The sequence below is a fragment of the Thermobia domestica genome, chromosome 12, assembly GCF_964235325.1.
Source record: "Thermobia domestica chromosome 12, izTheDome1.hap1.1, whole genome shotgun sequence".
Lineage (NCBI taxonomy): Eukaryota > Metazoa > Arthropoda > Insecta > Zygentoma > Lepismatidae > Thermobia > Thermobia domestica.
This window is the reverse complement of record NC_137465.1, coordinates 4,892,465-4,911,179: the sequence shown is the minus strand read 5'-3', so window position 1 is coordinate 4,911,179 and position 18,715 is coordinate 4,892,465. Positions and strand designations below refer to the sequence as shown.

The 18,715-nt window shown below is 36.5% G+C and overlaps 1 protein-coding gene and 1 long non-coding RNA gene across 6 annotated transcripts in view; one reads left to right on the top strand and one right to left on the bottom strand.

Annotated features, from left to right (window-relative positions):
* The window catches only part of LOC145666311 (zinc finger protein basonuclin-2-like), a 586,271-nt gene extending 578,197 nt beyond the window's left edge, over positions 1–8,074 (bottom strand). For 2 of the 4 annotated variants that reach the window (XM_081733401.1, XM_081733404.1), the window contains exon 1: positions 7,294–8,074. In XM_081733401.1, the coding sequence (XP_081589527.1) occupies positions 7,294–7,336 (43 nt within the window). In that variant the 5' untranslated portion in view covers positions 7,337–8,074. Of the gene's footprint in view, positions 1–3,079; positions 3,674–6,783; positions 6,916–7,293 lie in introns of those variants that run through there. The other 2 variants (XM_081733405.1, XM_081733402.1) reach the window with 2 other exon arrangements.
* The window catches only part of LOC145666312 (uncharacterized), a 67,134-nt gene continuing 55,378 nt past the window's right edge, over positions 6,960–18,715 (top strand). For both annotated transcript variants that reach the window (XR_014127714.1, XR_014127713.1), the window contains exon 1: positions 6,960–7,097. This is a non-coding gene — a long non-coding RNA (uncharacterized LOC145666312). The remainder of the gene's footprint in view (positions 7,098–18,715) is intronic.

Sequence of the window (18,715 nt, the reverse complement as noted above, 5' to 3'; positions counted from 1 at the left end):
ATATAGAGTGTGTAGTGTAGGTAGAAAAGTTTTTCAAAACTAACTAATTTATTTTACAAAATATCCCCTACCAAAATTTAGTCAAAAAGAGAAAGAAGCAAAAATCCTAAAATTCCCTGATTTTTTCAAGTTTTTCAGCTTTTCAAGAAATTTCCTGACTTTTCCAGGACCTTTTACGAGTAAATTGATTTCCTAACGTTTATAGGTTTTCTATGTTCTCTAGGTCGGTGGGAATCGTGGTTATATGCACGTAGCAGGTTGTAAGATTTAGTAATTTTAGTTGAGATAAAATAAATGTTTCTCCAGTTCCCATTTCATACATTTAGTCGTAGTTTTTTTTTTTTTTTTTTTTTTTTTTTAATAATAATATATATGATTTTGAACATCATTCAATGGTTGAAATACAGTTTTTATTTCCCAAGTCGTGAATTATTATTGTCTACAGCTAAGGTCATACATATAATATATTTTGTTTTCCCATAGTTCATCATCTGAAAAATATTGGAACAGAATACGGAAGCATATACTGAGGTAAATTGTTTTGAGCTAGCAGTTCACCAATTTGCAAGTTGTTCTCGGCACATTACTCTAGGATCAAATGATCTTTCATATCCTATCAACAATAATTTGAGATCATATAATATTAACGTACTGCCGATATAAGAAAGCGCGTAGCAGACATGGACAATTTTAACAGTTTGTTACAAAATTATTTTGTCATAAATAAAAACTGTACGCAGTTTACTTCACATTGCTTGATATAATTTATACAAATCTTCACAAAACATGACAGAGCTAACATCTATAGTTAATTATCATTATTATTATTATTTTTATCAAGCAACGAAAATGGCTCCATAAAATGTATTTCAAACTGTATAAATATAGGATATAAGATATTAAGATTTCTGTCGTAGAATGTTAAAGCCTGCTTAATCAAATGATTAATTTGTAATGTATTGATCGACCAGACAAATATTACAAAACAGAATAAACATGTTGGAAAATATGAAAATGTGTCACTTGCCTGTTTCCTCTGGAAAGCCGATTTAATAAACCACTTTTATTGAAAACTTAGGACAGATTTCAATATCTTAAAAGAACGCATGACAGACATTTTGGTAAAAGCCTATCGATACTTCGAAATTAAACCACGTTAATACTCTTGTACTTCGTTTTGTTCATCGTGATTATCGAAGATTTTTAAATACTTACTTAGGATTATTAACTAGCAACCCCCCCCCCCAAATTTACCATACCTTAAAGGAACGAAAAAAAACGTAGCAAAGCAAACTGAAGTTGATTGTAATAAAACCAACGCAGCTTGCTTTAATTATAGACTAAACTTTATTAAACTTCGTTACATTGCACAGATCTTGAAAGCCTTATTATGGTATAATTGAAGTTCGATTTTGCCATTTTCAATGAAAAATGTTGTCCCCTCACAAATATACAAATATGAGCACAACCTGTGGCCTAAAACCCGCATATGGGCCAGCACAATCATTTCAGATTTTGCTTGAAAGGCGGAGGAGAAAGACCCTTTGATATAAGTAGGAGATTCGCGTTTTTCATTGGTAGATTCTAGGCTATATTAATTAAATTGATTAAACTGTATCTGAATCTCCAACTCAGTGTGGAGTCCAATTACCCCCTGGAGCCCAAATGACGCCCTTACTGTGGGCACCCTTTGTTGTCAACCGTTCCAATACCACAATAAGGGACATTATACTCGAATTCGAATCAAACCCAACTTACAGATATTTTGTTAATCCACTATACAGTACTTTCTTTTTAAAATTTATTACTAATATGTCCAGCGAATAACAAAAACTATATAGTTCTCTGCGTGACAAAATTTCCTGGTCTTGAACTCACACTTAGAATACAAATATACCACTTAACGATAATATTCTATAATCCAATGATAGTTTACTAATATTAGGCCCTGAGACAATAGTAAACTTTAGCGGGCCAGCAAATCATACGGTACCTTCCGTAAATTTTGGTATTATTATTCGGAATGCTTACAAGGGCAGGGAAAATTTAGGAAGACGGATTGTCCCCAAAAGAAAAAAAAAATTTCTCTTCGATGATGAGAAAGATCACAGAAGGATAAGTGAAAGATGAATACCTTCCAATTTACTGTAGGTGTAACTCAAAATTCTTAAACCGTGGTCCACAGAGCTCTCGAAGTCCTTGAAAGTATAGTCGAGGGTCCGCAAGTCAAATCTATGTTTATACAGCAATTACGATTTTTTTTTTTTTGTTATTAAGCTGGTCTTGGCAATCTTTGTAATGTAAACTTGAAATTGTAACAGCTTGTTATTTAAAAAAATCATATACATAAATATACATATTTTCTTACCTTCTATTTTTTTAAAAAAATGGTTAGGGGTGAGATAAAAGTGGTCTCGAAATCACAAAGTTTGAGAAACGCAGTAATTACATGGGTGATTATTAATTTACATTGTTCTGTTTCAACACATTTGTTAATAGTTCAGTTAGTTTGTCTTATACCTAGGACATATTTTGTGTATGCAATAAAGTAAGCATAAATACATGCATTAGAGGTTTAAGATAAAAGAAGCAGTAATTATTATATTTTTCTTCTGTGCACGTGTTTGCCAATACAAGTAGTTTTGATTATTTTTTATTTATTAAGTAAAATAATTCAGTTCCATTACAAACAGAATAATCATTGGACAAATTTAATAGTTCAATATTAGTGTTACCATGCATGGAATAAATATTATACTATCGTAATGTACCCCCTAAGAAGACATCGCATATCCCTATTAGTACTTGTATCCCAGGTTGAATATCATACGCATTTTTTCTTCTTTCTTTTTGCTTTCACTGACGCAAGGCTAAATTCAACATTAAAAGAAAATAACTTACTGAAACTTAGTGGATAGGAAATTTATCGGATTTTTTGGCTTTATTTATTTATTTATTTATTTATTATGAAGACAGACTTAACGACAAAACTAGTCGCAATTTCAATTAAAACTTTTTTGTCTTTACTTTTAATGAGCATAAGAAAGGAAACAAACCCCGGACTGTGTCTTCCACTTACCATTTACAGTATGGCTTCCGGAGGATTTCATTGGATTCTCAATCTTACGTCACCACCACAATTCTAAATGCGCGTATTGGCACTACATAACAGTAGCAGTTCCATTTGAGAAAAATCACAGGCGAGAACTGAACACAGGTACAAAAGCTTGAAAGAATACAAATCATTCGAGCTGTCGAATCTTGGCATAGGGAAAGGGGTTGATAGATATAGAATAAATATATAATTTCGGAAAGTTTATTTATCTTAGCAAGCAGACCACTTTCCGCTGCAAATCTTGTTCTTCAGAGGAAGGGAGAGGATGTAAAGATTGTCACCCGCTAAGATAGACTAGTATCTCCCCTACCAGTCCACTTAAGATAATACATATTCACACACTGAAAAAAAAAAATCACTCTAGTACATATACAAACGACACAGACGTCTGTTCTATATTTAACTGAGCTGTGTGGAAACCCCTTCTTTACAACTTGTCCAATGTTTACAACTGAGAGCTTAAGTTTCACATTCCTTCGTCGTCACAATTCTCGCGTTGTGTGGCCAGCCCTGCTTCTGCGTCTTTGTCGCCGACCTGCTCGCGAGTGTCTTTCGAAGATGTCTTGGAAGCCAGGCCCTCGCTCAAAAACAGACGGCTGCTGCACGAAGACGCCACGGGGGTGTGAGGGGGAAGCGGAAAAGGGTGGCCAAACAGGTGACGACGCCTTGTGTCGCGGCGCAGGGGTCGTCTCTCTGTCTCTCTCTCTTTCTCGCAGACATTGGCGGACAACGCGGGGATCATGCGTATCGCATGGGTCGACCCTTTGATCACACGCCGCCAATCTGAGACGGTGACATTACACAGGGACATCTTCCCGTTGGTGCGACATTGGACCGTCCACTTCCCCCAATCAACGACTCTCGGGCGACAATTTTCCCGTCTTTTTATGCGCTGACAAGTGTGTGCGGGCATCGACACACACATACGCGCCGCTGCGCATTTGCATAAAACAACCCCTTTTCCAAGTGGTGGCAAAATCTGAATTAGAGGATCTTGCGTTGTCTATTAATTGCGAAAAAAGGACTCTATAATCTAAAATTAAGGCTTTTGGACTTAAATATCGGCAAAATGGAGATTTATTAAATCGCATATTTGACAAGACGCAATTGACGTCTCCAAGAAATATTATGTGTTTATAATTTGAACTTATTCAAGCTAGGGAGTGAACACCTTTCCCCAACATAGCTAATCAAACTACTTCTGTTTCTGCACCAAAATTTTAGATTTTCAGAAATCAAAATTGGAAATTAGAATACACATTTAATAATTTATTTTTACTTAACTAATTCTGAAATATTCAGACATATTTTGTTACAACTTTATTCCATTAAAAAGATCCTAGAGAGGTCCAAATCTACGTGTGTAGATTCGAACAAGGATACATTACATACCGTCAGCCAAAGGTCAGTTGTCTTGCGAGGGTTTCGCCCTCTATCAGGAGTAAGGTTTCTAGATTATGTTCGATATTTAAGGTATTATAATTGAACATTAAATCGGGAAACGGTTCACCGCTTAATTATAATTACAGCTAAGCAGTTTAAAACACTCGTTTTAAACGATTAATGCTCGGGCTACAAGCGCCTTACGGACAGTACTAGTCATAGAGATCTGCTCCCTCGAAATCACATCGGTAACTAACATTATATTTCACCCTTATCGCAAAACGCGAAGTCAATTCGAAAATATGCCTTATAAAAATAAAGAAAATACAAAAATATTTTTCCATAATAGCTTTCTATCATCGCAATAAAGATATTTGCTTTGTTGACAATTATTTTTATTTTTGAACATAACCATACCAACAGTATTTATTATTTCAACACATTTAGTTATCGAAGTAGACGAATTTTATTTTTAAATCTGATGTTTCATTACATTATTTTGACAAAAAAAAATATGCGAAGTAGCTCGGTACGTGACATCAACAAATGTAATGTTTTTAGCCGATTACAGGATCTAGCCACTACAAAATCTCGTAGAAATTATTGAAATACGCTACATGATCGGTTTGTGCTTTTAAAAAGCGGAAACTCTTTTAAGCAGTCTTCTCTCAAACGAGAAACATTCTCAGAAAAAAAAAAATATTTGTGCCATTACTTATAACGCAAAACTGGATTTTTTTTTTTTTTTTTTTGTAGTTTGACGTCTCACGATTATTCATTTAAGCTAAAGGAGACAACGAATATGCTAATGTACGAAATGGTGGAATGAAGAAAGTGCGAGAAAACGACAGAATCCCGAGAAAAAAAATATTCGATAAATTTAGCCCATTTTACGCAATGCATTCAAAGCAAAAAAAAAAAAAAAAAAAAGGTCACTACAGCTGAAACCGCATTTCCCTATAACCACAGAAAAAAAAGCGATTGGTCTAGATAGAATCTTAAATTGCTTTTGCATGAAGAGTTACCAATGTCTCATCAAATGAAATTGGTTTCACTGTACAAACTACGAATATTACACCTTATAGAAATTTATCGTATGAATTTGTAGTACTAAGATTCTAATATATAGACTATATTCCAATTGGTATCGCCATATCGTTTGCTTTCTGAGTGCTGGTGCTCAAACTCGAATAGCGGTCCGGACCTTAAGTTTACTTTAAGGACGGTGCAGTAAAGTGACAATTGAATTGCAATTCATAATATTTTGAATGGCTCCTTTGCGTAAACATCGACTGTTTTTTTTTTTATTAGCCCATTGAATTAAACTTATAATAATAATAATAATAATTTTTAATACGCTACATGAAATTGCTTTTACGCTTAAAAAGAAAGCGAAAAAATTTTAGTTTACAGACTTGTAGAATCCTGTCGCACGGAGGTACAGTACCTACGGGTCAAAAGCATAAGAAATATCTAATTTAACTTTTTAAAAAAAGTGTTAAGATCGGAAGGACATTTTGGTCTTTTCTTTTTTTTTCTTTTTTTGAAGGGGGGAAGGAGTCGGGATTCAAAGTTTAAAATGCTGTATAAATAAAATACTGCGCATATGTAGTAGAAATCCTTTGGAAATTTGAGCTTTTACCTTGATATTTTGGGCTCCATGTTAATTTTCAATATTTGCGGCAGTTCCAGTCAATGATAGAAATATTTTTAAAATTCGCCTGACTTCAAAACTGAACTGACTGGGCAAATAACTTTTTAAGGTATTTTTAAAAATAAAGATTTCTTGTCTTTATAAAAATAGAATTTGTATAGTTCTTTTAAAACATTATTATGCTACTCTTTGATTTGGACTCCGATCCTTGTGTGATGCATTCTATTGGAGATTGTACGCGGGACCACGCGTATAGCAAGCACACGTCCTAGCCACTCAACAGCTATACGGTCACACGAATGTATTATTGATTCCCTATTTTAGATCACATACATTTTTTTATAATAGTAAAGATATGAAAACTAATCCTGAACTTTATTAATAGATCGTTCCGAAATATGATCTCATCCTCTATTTATTATAACAGTAATATTCCGTCATCCGTTGCGGCAACGTCAGAGGTCCTTGGTTCGTTTCTTGCCTAGTACCTCTTCTGGAAGCCTATAAACTCAAAACACAAGTAAATCAAACTGACATCTTTGCAAGAAAAAGCTAAAAAAGAGAACGAACTTCAGAATTCTGATCGCTTGCGTCAGAAAGTTCAAACCCTGAAAACAATTCCATCTCTCACCTACGCATTCCCCTGCCTAAACCGAATCCGAAGCCCCATTAAGTATTCTTCGTACAAGAAGCGGCTCCCCTAGTCCACTTTTATTGGGAAGGAAGGCAGAAGAAGGTTTTAATCAACAAACCAGCCTCCGCCAGCTGAGAAAATTTACTTCGGGCTAGTCTTTCTCGCTGCCCGGTAGATGGGAGTAGTGTTCACATTGCACTTGCGGGAGCACTGGGCCCATTCGGCAACACGAAAACCAAGAGTGGATTTTCGGTTGTGCTTTTGCGAAAACAAAATACTATCAAATTGTGATGGATTGTGCAAACTTTTAGGTAAGAAATAGTGTTATTTGTGCCTGTTGTCATGTATTACTTTTTTGTGTTAACTGTGATACAAATCCACAAAAAAAGATTCTGACACGCTTCCATCGTAAGAAGCATCGTTCTAACAAATCGATACGCGTTGGTTGTAAGAAAGCACTGGAAACATTTCTACAAGAAAAAGTACGTAAAAAAAAATTATACCTACCTATTCCCATATCGGCGTAAGTCGCGGTTTTCTTAGAAACCATTCACTCTGTGATGCGTGTATATCGTAAACAGAAACCACTGTCACTTCACCAAGCTTATGAGTTTTTAACAAAATCACACAGTGTAATGCATGTATATATTCATATAGCCTTTTTATTATATATGTATAATATATATTAATTAGGTGTCAGTAGCAAACACAAGAAAAAACTTATCATGGTTTGACCACATTTTTTTCTCCACTGTACATCACATCACACAAAACAACACACAAACACACACTAATTTATTATATTTGTTTACTTTTTTCTATTTTCAATCTGATTTTTTTTTTCTTGTATCACTGTCACAAACACTTCTTTACGAACAAGTTTCAGCAAGCTGGTTGACTCGATAGATGCGCAGCGGAGCGGCAGGTCTGGCCGAACAGGCGAGTTCTCGTGCAGTCAATGTGCAAGGTCTGGCGTAAAAACTCCACATAATTTCTTCGTTTGCTGTATGATCCATTCGTAAATGACATAACCAAAGTAAATTAGCTTCACTTACTAAAACAGTCAAATAGATTATTTCTCCATTAAGTAGCGGGGAGCTGCAATTGACTTGAGAAGTAACGAAAAAGAAACAACAACGTTGGGATGTGTTTTCGTGTCTCAGGCGCTATACATACGCGCTCGACCGCTATGCCGTGTGTCACTCTCCCGACTTCACAGCAGTCACTGTTGAGCGCGACGCGACTGGATTGTGAGACGGGTACCCTCCCTCCCTGCTGCAACACGACTAGAAAATTTTCCCCCTATCCCCGTGGGACTGCCGGAGTGTCACCGTATCGGCGAACCAGCGTCAGCGAAAGCGGCAAAGGGGCGTTGACTAAGCAGCCCGACCAGCGAGTCCCAGGTGAGAGTGCTCGATGACACTGACACTCTGTAACCACCCACCGACAAATGACATTGAGGAAGACGTCGTCTTAATCCCCCCTGTTCCCCCCTTTTATCTTGTGCAAATCACATACAAACAGCATATAAATTCTCTCTTGAACAAGGACGCCGTAAAAAAAACAAAAACACTTGACAGTGTTTTTTCACTTAATTGAAACAGGAATTTTAGATTTTACAAAACACTTGCTAAATCGTTTGTGTGTGTGTGTATGTCAAACAGAATTGTATGAGAAGCGTTTTTCTTTGTCACTCTGCGGTCCTTGCATCAAGGTTAAAATGGCTGAAGTCAGTTTGTTGAAGTAATTTCATTAGAATTTTCCCTTGAAAGAGTGTGCGAAATTGAATAAATAACCGCCTCATATTGTTTGCCTTTTTTTTTTTTTTTAAAGTTTGTTTGTGGTGTCTTCCGTATAATTGATATTGTAATTTTCAATCGTGAAAATTACTATGCATTGCCTTTTTTTTTTTTTTTTTTTTTTTTTTGAAAATTGTCCGGAACATTTTTGAACACGAATTTCTGTTCACATACCAAAATAAATAAATATATTTTTTCTTGTGAGAGATGTATAACCGATCAGTGCGTCTTTCGTAATCATACAAATGTTGATTTTTAAAGAAGAGAATGTGAAAATGTAAGATAAAATAAAGATAAAAAAGAAATAAAGCAGTGGCGGTTTTAGCGGGTAGGGCAGGTAGGCACGGGCCTACCCAAAATTTTTGAAAAATATATAAACGCTAAAAGATAAAATAAAGAGTAATATATATTTCCCACTATTTATATTAATGTTAGATAATTATTTAACAAATAGCATCAACCCTACTTTCCTACTGTCATTAATCAAATGTGTAAATGTATCCGTAAGCGAGAGAGCGGGCCTACCCAAAATTAAAATCCTAAAACCGCCCCTGAAAGAAAGAGGGAAAGTATTTCGAGCTAACTTTGTCCCGACATTTAAAAAAAAAAAAAATCATATTTTGATGCTTTATTATATACTGTAAAGGCTATTTTTTTAAAAAAATGTTTTTAAGTTTATGCAGAAATCTGGCTACAAATTCGTTCAATAGTTAGACCCTAATTGAAATACACTTTACAGAGTTGCTCTAGGGACTTTCATTAAACAAACAAACAAACAAACAAACAAACAAAAAAAACTACTGTCTAGTGACCATCAAACTGGGTTTACATGAGATTGAGCCCGAGACAAGATGAAACAAAGCTTTTCCCAATAGAAACAGATATATCTCCCGGGACGGCACGAATACCTTTCCGAGCTCCAGCCAACTCATGCCTTGTGGGCAAATCTACGAGGTCCTGGGTTTGATTCCCCCAGTGGCAGAGCCTAGAAAATTTGAAAGCACTATAATGGTTTCGATTTCACCCTAAACTGTGGATGTACGTCTTATATAGCCACAGTGCTGAGGATGGATGCTGAATTTCAATTCAATTAAATCATAGGGAACTCAAGTTTGAAAAGTTTTGTTTACATGGATGCCTTATTATTGATTGTGTCTCCTATTGAATCCAACTGATTGTCCTGGAAAGAAACAATTTGAACTTATCCATTTAAGAAACAATGTCCATGACTATCTGTTTCCCTACATCTTCTAGTGGCGGATCTAGCACGGGGCTGGGGGGCTAGCAGCCCTAGTTTTTTTGAGTGACAAAAATAATTTAAGATATTATATATATATATATATATATATATATATATATATATATATATATATATATATATATATTTGATAGTTTACAGTAAACACATGATTCTGCGTTCTGGCTGTCCCCCAGTTTTTACCTTCTAGATCCGCCCCTGACACCTTCCTTGATAGACTAAATAATAATGAAGTAAAGAGACAATAGTAATATTCGTCATAAATCTTGGAACAAATTAGTTCTTAAAACAAATGAGATGTCATCCCGCACAGAAATGCAGATTTATTTATGGACGTTTTATTGCCCTATCATATTACCCACTTTCCCAATACCTGGCATCAAACTGATATAACCAAACTAAAGCAGTGATGACCAGAATTAAGACATTTACACCACCAAGAACTTCTTAAATTTCAGTATACAGTATACTCACAACAGGCGCACACTAGGGATGCGCACGAGACGAGTCGAGACAGGATTTTCCTGACAAAATTCGAGTCGAGACACGGCTCTTCCAATAGTAAAATATACATTTTTTCGAGTCGAGACATCACTTTTACAGCACATTTTCGAGACGAGACAGCCACAAATCTTGTCTCGTGCGCATCTCTAGCGCACACCCAGAAATGTTTGTTGGGAGGAGTCCAAGGTGTGGGTCCCTTGTCACCAGTATTTCTTCCAGACATGTTTTTGGGTGCATTGCGCCCCCCGGACCTCTGAGAGTGCACCTCGCCGGAGGAGACTGCAATAATACATCTATAATGTAATAATAAATAGAATAGTACCAGCAGTGCCCCCCGGAATACTAAGTGTGTCCCCCCGGAACATTGTTTCTGAAAGAAACACTGCTTGTCACCACTGACACTGTGTTTATGTAGTATCGAACGGGTGTTATTCTACAGCCAGGGCCGGCCCTAGGTAATTTGCAGCCCCGTGCAATGCCATCATTTGCCACCGCTCCCTTTTCACCAGAAAGAACAAATCTTAAAAGCCACTATGGTACCACGTCATGAATAACGAAGGGGGGAAGTTCACTTGCACTCAGAAAGGCCTAGACAGTACAAATACAATCTCTTTGTTACTGTTTTTTTCTTTAAATAATAATTGACCTATATTATGCTAGTGAAAGATAAAGCAAACACACCTGCAGGCGAAAGATGGCAATCCTTTTATAGGGTTCAACATGAAGTTTCAATCTCAACATATCAGTTTGCAATTACAGTGCAACTAGCTCTTTTATCTTTATTTCTTGATTTTCCTTCTATATTTGTTAATAATAATAATAGTAATAATAATAATAATAATAATAATAATAATAATAATAATAATAATAATAATAATAATAATAAACTTGTTTCCATCTTCAATGATAAGGAATTCGTTTGTGATAAAGACAGACTAGTTTTCATATCAAAACTGAACTGTGATAACTAAATGGAACAGGTGTTTCGAGAATTGAGTTCTTGTATTTAATAACGATAAAACAATTCATGCTGGGATTTGTTTGACCCTTTGCTTTAGAATTAGGGCTAAGCTTTATGTTATTATTTTGTTTATTGTAAAATCGAATGTGTTCATACTGTAAAGCAGGGACACATCTGTGGGGGTCTACCTAGTCCACAGCCCCTTCAAAAAATAAATAAATAAATAAAAAATAAAATATAATAAAAAACAAAGTTCTAACTCAACATACATGTGTACACTTTCTCAAGAAAATTACACTTATTTCACAGAAAAAAAATATTGATGTAACATGAAAATTTGATCTTAAACTTCGTCTGTACTCTTTCTCTTATAAAAACAATCTGGTTCTGTCATTTTTTTCTCTGAAAATACTGTATAGGTCTAAGTATTTTACAATTACTGTACTTACAGTCTTTTCTGGTGCAGAATTATACCCGTTCATAGAGATGCGCACGATACAAGATTTGTAGCTGTCTCGTCTCGAAAATGTGCTATAAAAGTGATGTCTCGACTCGAAAAATGTATATTTTTTTCTATTGGAAGAGTCGTGTCTCGACTCGAATTTTGTCAGGAAAATCCTGTCTCGACTCGTCTCGTGCGCATCCCTATCCGTTCAATACTACATAGGTGTAGTGGAACTCCCTTTCTCAAAGCTTGGATCCATACCAACAAAAATTTCGGGATTCGCTCCTGCTGTTAAATTTACATCATTTTATGTTTCCTGCAATTAAATTAGACATTATAAAAAAAAAAGCGCATTGCAGTAGCCCACATAATATAAGCATACATTTATAAAATACTGGCCTGTATTAAGGGATCAAAAAATATGAATAATAACGGGTTTTTAGTATAAAAAGTGTCTTTAATGGAATAGGTGGGGAGTGTTTCTTTTAGAAGAATATGTTCCGGGGGGCACACTTAGTATTTAGAGGGACACATACTATTTTCACACGGTACTATTATTATATTATAGATGTATTGTTCTGGTTTCCTTCGGAGGGGACACTCTCAGAGCTCCGCGGGAGCAGTGCTCCCCCAAAAACATGTCTAGCAGAAACGCTGGGTGCGGCAGGAAGTCTACTGTGCTTTATAAGTCCAGAGTTTATACAGTACGTATTTACAAAGGGACGAACTTGTTTTCTCCCGGAGAAGGGGAATTTAACCCCGTATACCCCTGCAACTTATTTCTTGTGGCGAGGCCAATTTTCCCTAAAATAGGGGAAAATATGGGACAAAACAGCTTTTCTAAGAGGAAAATTCGTTTCTACTTCAAAACTGATACTCTTATAATAGAAATACTTGTACAGACGACAGCAAAAGTGTCTCTTATTATTGTCGCGTCTACATCAATAGACCTGTTCTTACAGCTTTTCCACTAACTTCAAAAATGTGTTTTAATCAGAATCAACACAAAATCATACTTATGTTGGAAAGCTATTTTTATAAAGGCAACAAAATTAGTAAGTCAATAATTGTTCGCAATTAAAAACACACACTATTGGATTGTGTGCTCCATTGCAGTGAATATGTGACAATATAGATAAATAAATAAAAAGGGACGCGGCGGCTCAGTGGTAGAGCGCATACCTCTAGTGCGTGGGGTCCCTGGTTGTATCCCAGCTCGTGCCAAATGGAATTTGTGGTGGCCAAATACTGCGCACATGGGATTTCTCGAGATCCTTCCGTTTCCTTGCACTATGTTTATTCTAATATTTCATTCATTCTCATCATCATCGTCTCTCTTATCCTTGAATCATAATCGTGAGAAATAAGATGATTTTTTTTCATTTCGACAAAGAACGAGGATCGATTTGCACGAGAATATACAATCGATATGTATCGAAATCGAAACTCGTAATGTGTCTATAGTAGACCGTATATATATTACGTAGACACAGACATTATAAACACAGAGTTTCTAATTATTTAAAATGTGAGACATCGTTCTGAAATATCTTGGACTCTAGAGTATAAATACCCTCCTGTTGTGCTTTTTTCGTATAGTCTTTTGTTCGATTCTTGATAAGGCACTAAATTTTTCAGTATTGAGTTAAGCCAGTTGTGGGCCATTTTAAAGCGGGAAACAACAGAAATCCGAAGAGAGACTGGCTGGTCGTAACCTTTCATGCATTTCTATAGTACTCGCGCTGAGTCGTGAAGCGTGGGCTTTAAACCAATCATAGAAATATTTTGCTTGAGCTCCAACACATCGGAAAACTTCGGTACAATTCGTGGAGCCACTTCCCGAGCGCACACTTGGGGAAACGTCGAACAGCTGAATTCACCAATAATGTTGCCAAACTTTGAAGACATAGTAAACGAGTATATAAAAAAGGCATTTAAAAATTACCAATAATAACACTGCACAATAATAATTACTGTAACAACTATTCTAAAATGGAAACAATAGCACAAATAGTAACAACGAAAATATAACGCAACAAAAAGGAATTAACAAAACGGAACTTGACGCCAATTCGACAACACTGTTCTCTCGGGAGATGTTTTCCGTGTAGCGCGAGAGAAGACACTGACAAAATTTGATGGGTGGGGGTTGACGACTAGAACACACCCTCGCGTTCTATTGGGTGGCGAAATCGGTAGATCTAGATTAAGCTTCATGACTCGGCGCGAGTACTATAAGCGGTTAGCGTACGCGCCTTTGGCGTGGGAGATCCGGGTTCGATTCCCGGCGGGAGCTCATGTGGTTCGGATTCCACGTTAATCAGTAGGTCCACGTCTCATATAGCCTCGCTGCTGAAAGGGACGCTAAACTAAAATCAACTCAACTCAACCTTTCATGCATTTGTAACACAGTGAGTTTCTTATTGAAGTAAAGAACCCGCTCCGTATGGAACAAGCCATGGAAGGCACAAGAACAGGTATGGAGATCGATCTTAGCTTTACACTCTTCACACATGGGCTTATGTAAGGCATGGTGTAGTCAGAAACCTCACTCTACCTCCAGGTTTCCACAGGTAGGCCTATCCGTTTTATAGAAGCTAGGTAAATCCCTGCTCGGCCGGGTAGAACAAGAAATACGGCAACTTGGTTGTTATTCCCAGTAGCGGATCTAAAAGGGAAAAACTGGAGGGGCGAGCCAGGCTCCAGACTATAGTAGGTATATAATGAGTTTTCAATTTTCCATGGGTTGTGCAAACGTTTCCAATTTAACTCCCTCCCGACGGGTATTATGGCTAGGTTGGACGATGACATTGTGGACCTCAAGTATTGTTTTACACATTCCACAACAGAAAAAATTCAACTGAAACTATATGTAATGTTTCAAAAATTTCCTAACAAAGAATAAAGAGCAACACTTAAGAGTCTTCATCCTGGCGAAATTAAAATACCGCTAATTTTACAGTAGTTATGTGATATCTTCAAATAGATAAAATGTAATCGAAATGTGGAACAAGAGCGCGCTAGACAATATTATTTTACATGAGAAACCGTTATCACGACTCACTTATCTGCTTTTGATTTCGAGCCATTTTGAAAATCGGCATTTATTTTCGCGTTTCTAAACAGCTGAAAACGGAAAGCCGCTAGGTGACTTGTGATAACGGTATCTCACGCAAAATAATATTGTCAAGGGCGCTCTTGTTTCATATTTCAATTATCTTTTATCTATTTGAAAATATCACATAATTCCTGTAAAATTAGCGGTATTTTAATTTCACCGGGATGAAGACTCTTAATATAAACTTTCAAAAATATATAAATAACAGCTTTAATTTTTTGTCACTGGAAAACAGAGGGCTAAGCCCCTCTCCCGATCTCAGGGTAGATCCGTCACTGGTTATTCACTGAGATAAAAGTAGATATCTTTAAATGGACACAAAATTTCATTCAAAATTGAATCCAATTTATATTCACATTGTCAGTCAAATGGTTGACCGTTTTAAATTTATCTATGCCTATAGGCCCATTTTAAAAAGGAAAACGTTTTAATAAAATCAAGTTTATAGCGTCAAAATTCGTTTTACTGAATAAAGTTACTGTCACCCTTGATTGGTATAGGCCTATGTTTCATTTTTGGACTTATATTTTCATTCCGTATGGTAGCTACTGAACAGCCATATAATTTTTATCACAATAATTAGTGCAACTCAAATTAACAGAATAATAAAACATGAAAATACTGCAGTAAAGTGAATTCTCAACCTTGTTCTACTATAAGCCTATATCACATCATAGTGCAAATTATGCTTAATCCACTTTTTTTTTTCTAATTGGTGTACCCTAAGGATTGGCATTGTCACCATTTCTTTTGGTCTACTTGTATATATATATATATATATATATATATATATATATATATATATATATATATATATATATATATATATATATATATATATATATATATATATGGGCAATATACGTGACACGCGACATGGGGCGTGTATTAAGCACACAGTGGCGAAACTATTGTCTCCGCAGAGGAGGAGAGGGTGATAATTAGGCAAAGAAACCTGGCCAGATAATTGAAGAAAGATTACTTTTGAATTTAGCCAGGAAGAATTAATTAATTTTTAAATGTATGCCCTAAAGTGTAATGGTTATCTAATTGATTCAGAGCACAGATGGAGTGGGTCCTGGGTCAAATGGGTCAGGTGAGTCAAGATTTGCGAGTGGGTAATTCGATCGCGGGTCAAGAGGACGTGACCCATTGAGACCCACCACCCTCCGTGACCCACCATGACCAAACCTACCCACTCTGCTCAGTGTATACAGCATCTTTTGAACACTGGTGAATTTATCTCAGTTTTACTTTCAAGGCCTCCGTTTTTCTTCCTTTTTCATTGGCTTCTATTTACTTACCTGAGATGAGTATATCTAAGTGAAAAAAGAAATTGAGGCACTTTCGGATATTGATATTTTTAAATTATAATAATAGCAATAGGACTTACTGCTTAGCTTTCGAGACACAGTCTAATTTTACCCTCTTTCCCCTTTACGTCGGCCTACTTCACCTTGATTTGATACTGTCAAAATTTCATTCTATTTTCCACTGAAAAGTATCTATAATTTAACAAGGAAATAATTCTGTATATGTTAATTGAAATTCGTTGTAATATGGCCCATAACAAACACTTTACCATTGAATATCGTAAAGGTTAGATCTACTGGTATTGTAACAGAGTGGTGCTTGAGCAATTGACCGTAGAAATTCAAACTCCGATTAGTGATAATTTCACTGCCTTGTTTTATTACAAGTGAAAACTCTTTAGTCAGTGAAAACTCTTTAGTGGATCATGGGTCAGAGTTGATGATGATGGTTCATGGGTGGTAGGTCAGAGTGGGTCACGGTGGGTCGTGAGTCAATGGGTCATGTTTTCATCGACCCACGCCATTTCTGATTCGGAGTACTGTAAAGATTATATATTAAAAATTGTAAGATTTAAATTTATGTCTGCATTAAATTCTTAAAATTACCTGATTGTAAAATTAGACCGCTGTGTTACTTGTCGTAGAGAAAGCATATTAGTTTCGAATGCAATATATGAAAGTTATTGATAATGGACTAGAAAATTTAACGGTTATGTAAAGTACTGGAAAGCATCCAAGTTAATAATTTACTAACAGACACTGTTGTTGGAAGAAGACCCCAGTTAAAGACAATACTTCGTTTTAGCCCCGCTAGTTCACCGGTCGAAGTTAAGCAGCACTGTGTCTGATCTGTACTTGAATAAGTGAACGTTCGGTAAACCAGATGATGTTCACTAAATGCGTTCACCCCAATCTTGAAGACAGTTTTGGAGATATTTGAGTAATAGAAAAAGCAATCTATTAGCAACCACAGATGGACTCCTGGATCCATTATGGGACTGGGTCTCCTGGATCCTGGACAACGATTATGGGACTGGGCCGCGGTGGCTCAGTGGTAGAGCGTTCACCTCTGGTGCTTGGGGTCCCGGGTTCGATCCCAGCCCCCACCAAGTGAACTTTGTGGTGGACAAACACCGTGTGCGTGGGTTTTCTCGGGGTACTCCCGTTTCCTCCCACTTTATTCATTCCACCATTTCATTCATTACTCATCATCACCGTCTCCTTTAGCCTAACCGGCATAACCGTGGGACGTAAAACTTAAAGATTATGGGACTCGCAATATGGTGACCATACATCGCACAGTTGCTTTTTGTAAGTGCGTCGGAACTTTGCGACAGGGAATTAATTTTTTGTTTAGCTTTTGGAACAGAAACGACTTTGACACGTAGCAAACATTCCAGTGGTAGGCTATCGTATTTGAACTTTCGTTGCTGTGATGAGTCGAGTGAACGAACTCCGTATTCAGTGGCGGATCTGGAAGGTAAAAATCTTGGAGGAGGCAGCCAGAACTCAAACTATGATAGATATATCATACGTTTACAATTGTTCATGGGAGTTTCCAACTTAACTGTCTCCCAATAGATATTATGGCTAGGTTGGACGATGAACACTGAAACTATATCTAATGCTTGAAACACTTTCCATCAAAGAATAACAAGCAACACTTACCATAAACTTTCAAATTTTTTTATATAATAGCTTCAATTATTTTTGTTGTTCAAGAAACTGAGGGGCCTAGGCCCCCCTTTCCCTAGACTAGATCCACCACTGTTCGTATTGCGAAAAAAAATTCTTCCTTCATTGATATTTAAGCCCTCGCTGACAAATCGATCTCATTATTTACTTTCTTGTCCGAAAAAGTAACATTTAATAATAGGTTTATTGGCTGTAGCTTTGTTCTAATTAACATTTTAGTCCTGCGCATCTTGATATTCCATATGCATACTAAATTTGTCAAGTTCTCCCACTATACTAAGTTTGGTCAAAAGCAGGGCGGATCCAGGGGGCGATCGGGGTGATCGCTCGTCCCAGAAGAGGAAACTTTATTTTATATATCAATAAAACCCATCCCAGAGTTTGGAGCTCTTAAAAGTAGCTCTAAGTAGCAGTATTACAACCCACCGCCCCCCCAGAAATCCGTCCTGGATCCACCCCTGGTCAAAAGATCGGAGGAGCTTGATCGATATTACATACTGTATAACATTCTCGTATCCATTTGAAACTTTAGATTGATATAAAGCTTTTAGTTTGTTTAAGCGAAATTTAAGTAACGGTTCGTTATCAAAATATAAAAGGGGGGGGGGAGCAATGGGAATATTTGCAGGAAGGATATAGCACATTAAGAGAATAATTTTTGAAATTGAAGTTTCACTGTACAGCCGGGGACGCAGTAGCAGTTATCCCCAATCTTCTCTCCTAAACTATCTGCTTCCAAGAAATTGATCGCCGGAAGACCCTCTATAGAAATACGGTGATCCAGAAATACTGCCCTCTCCACACATGCACACACACAAGTACACATACAAAACTAT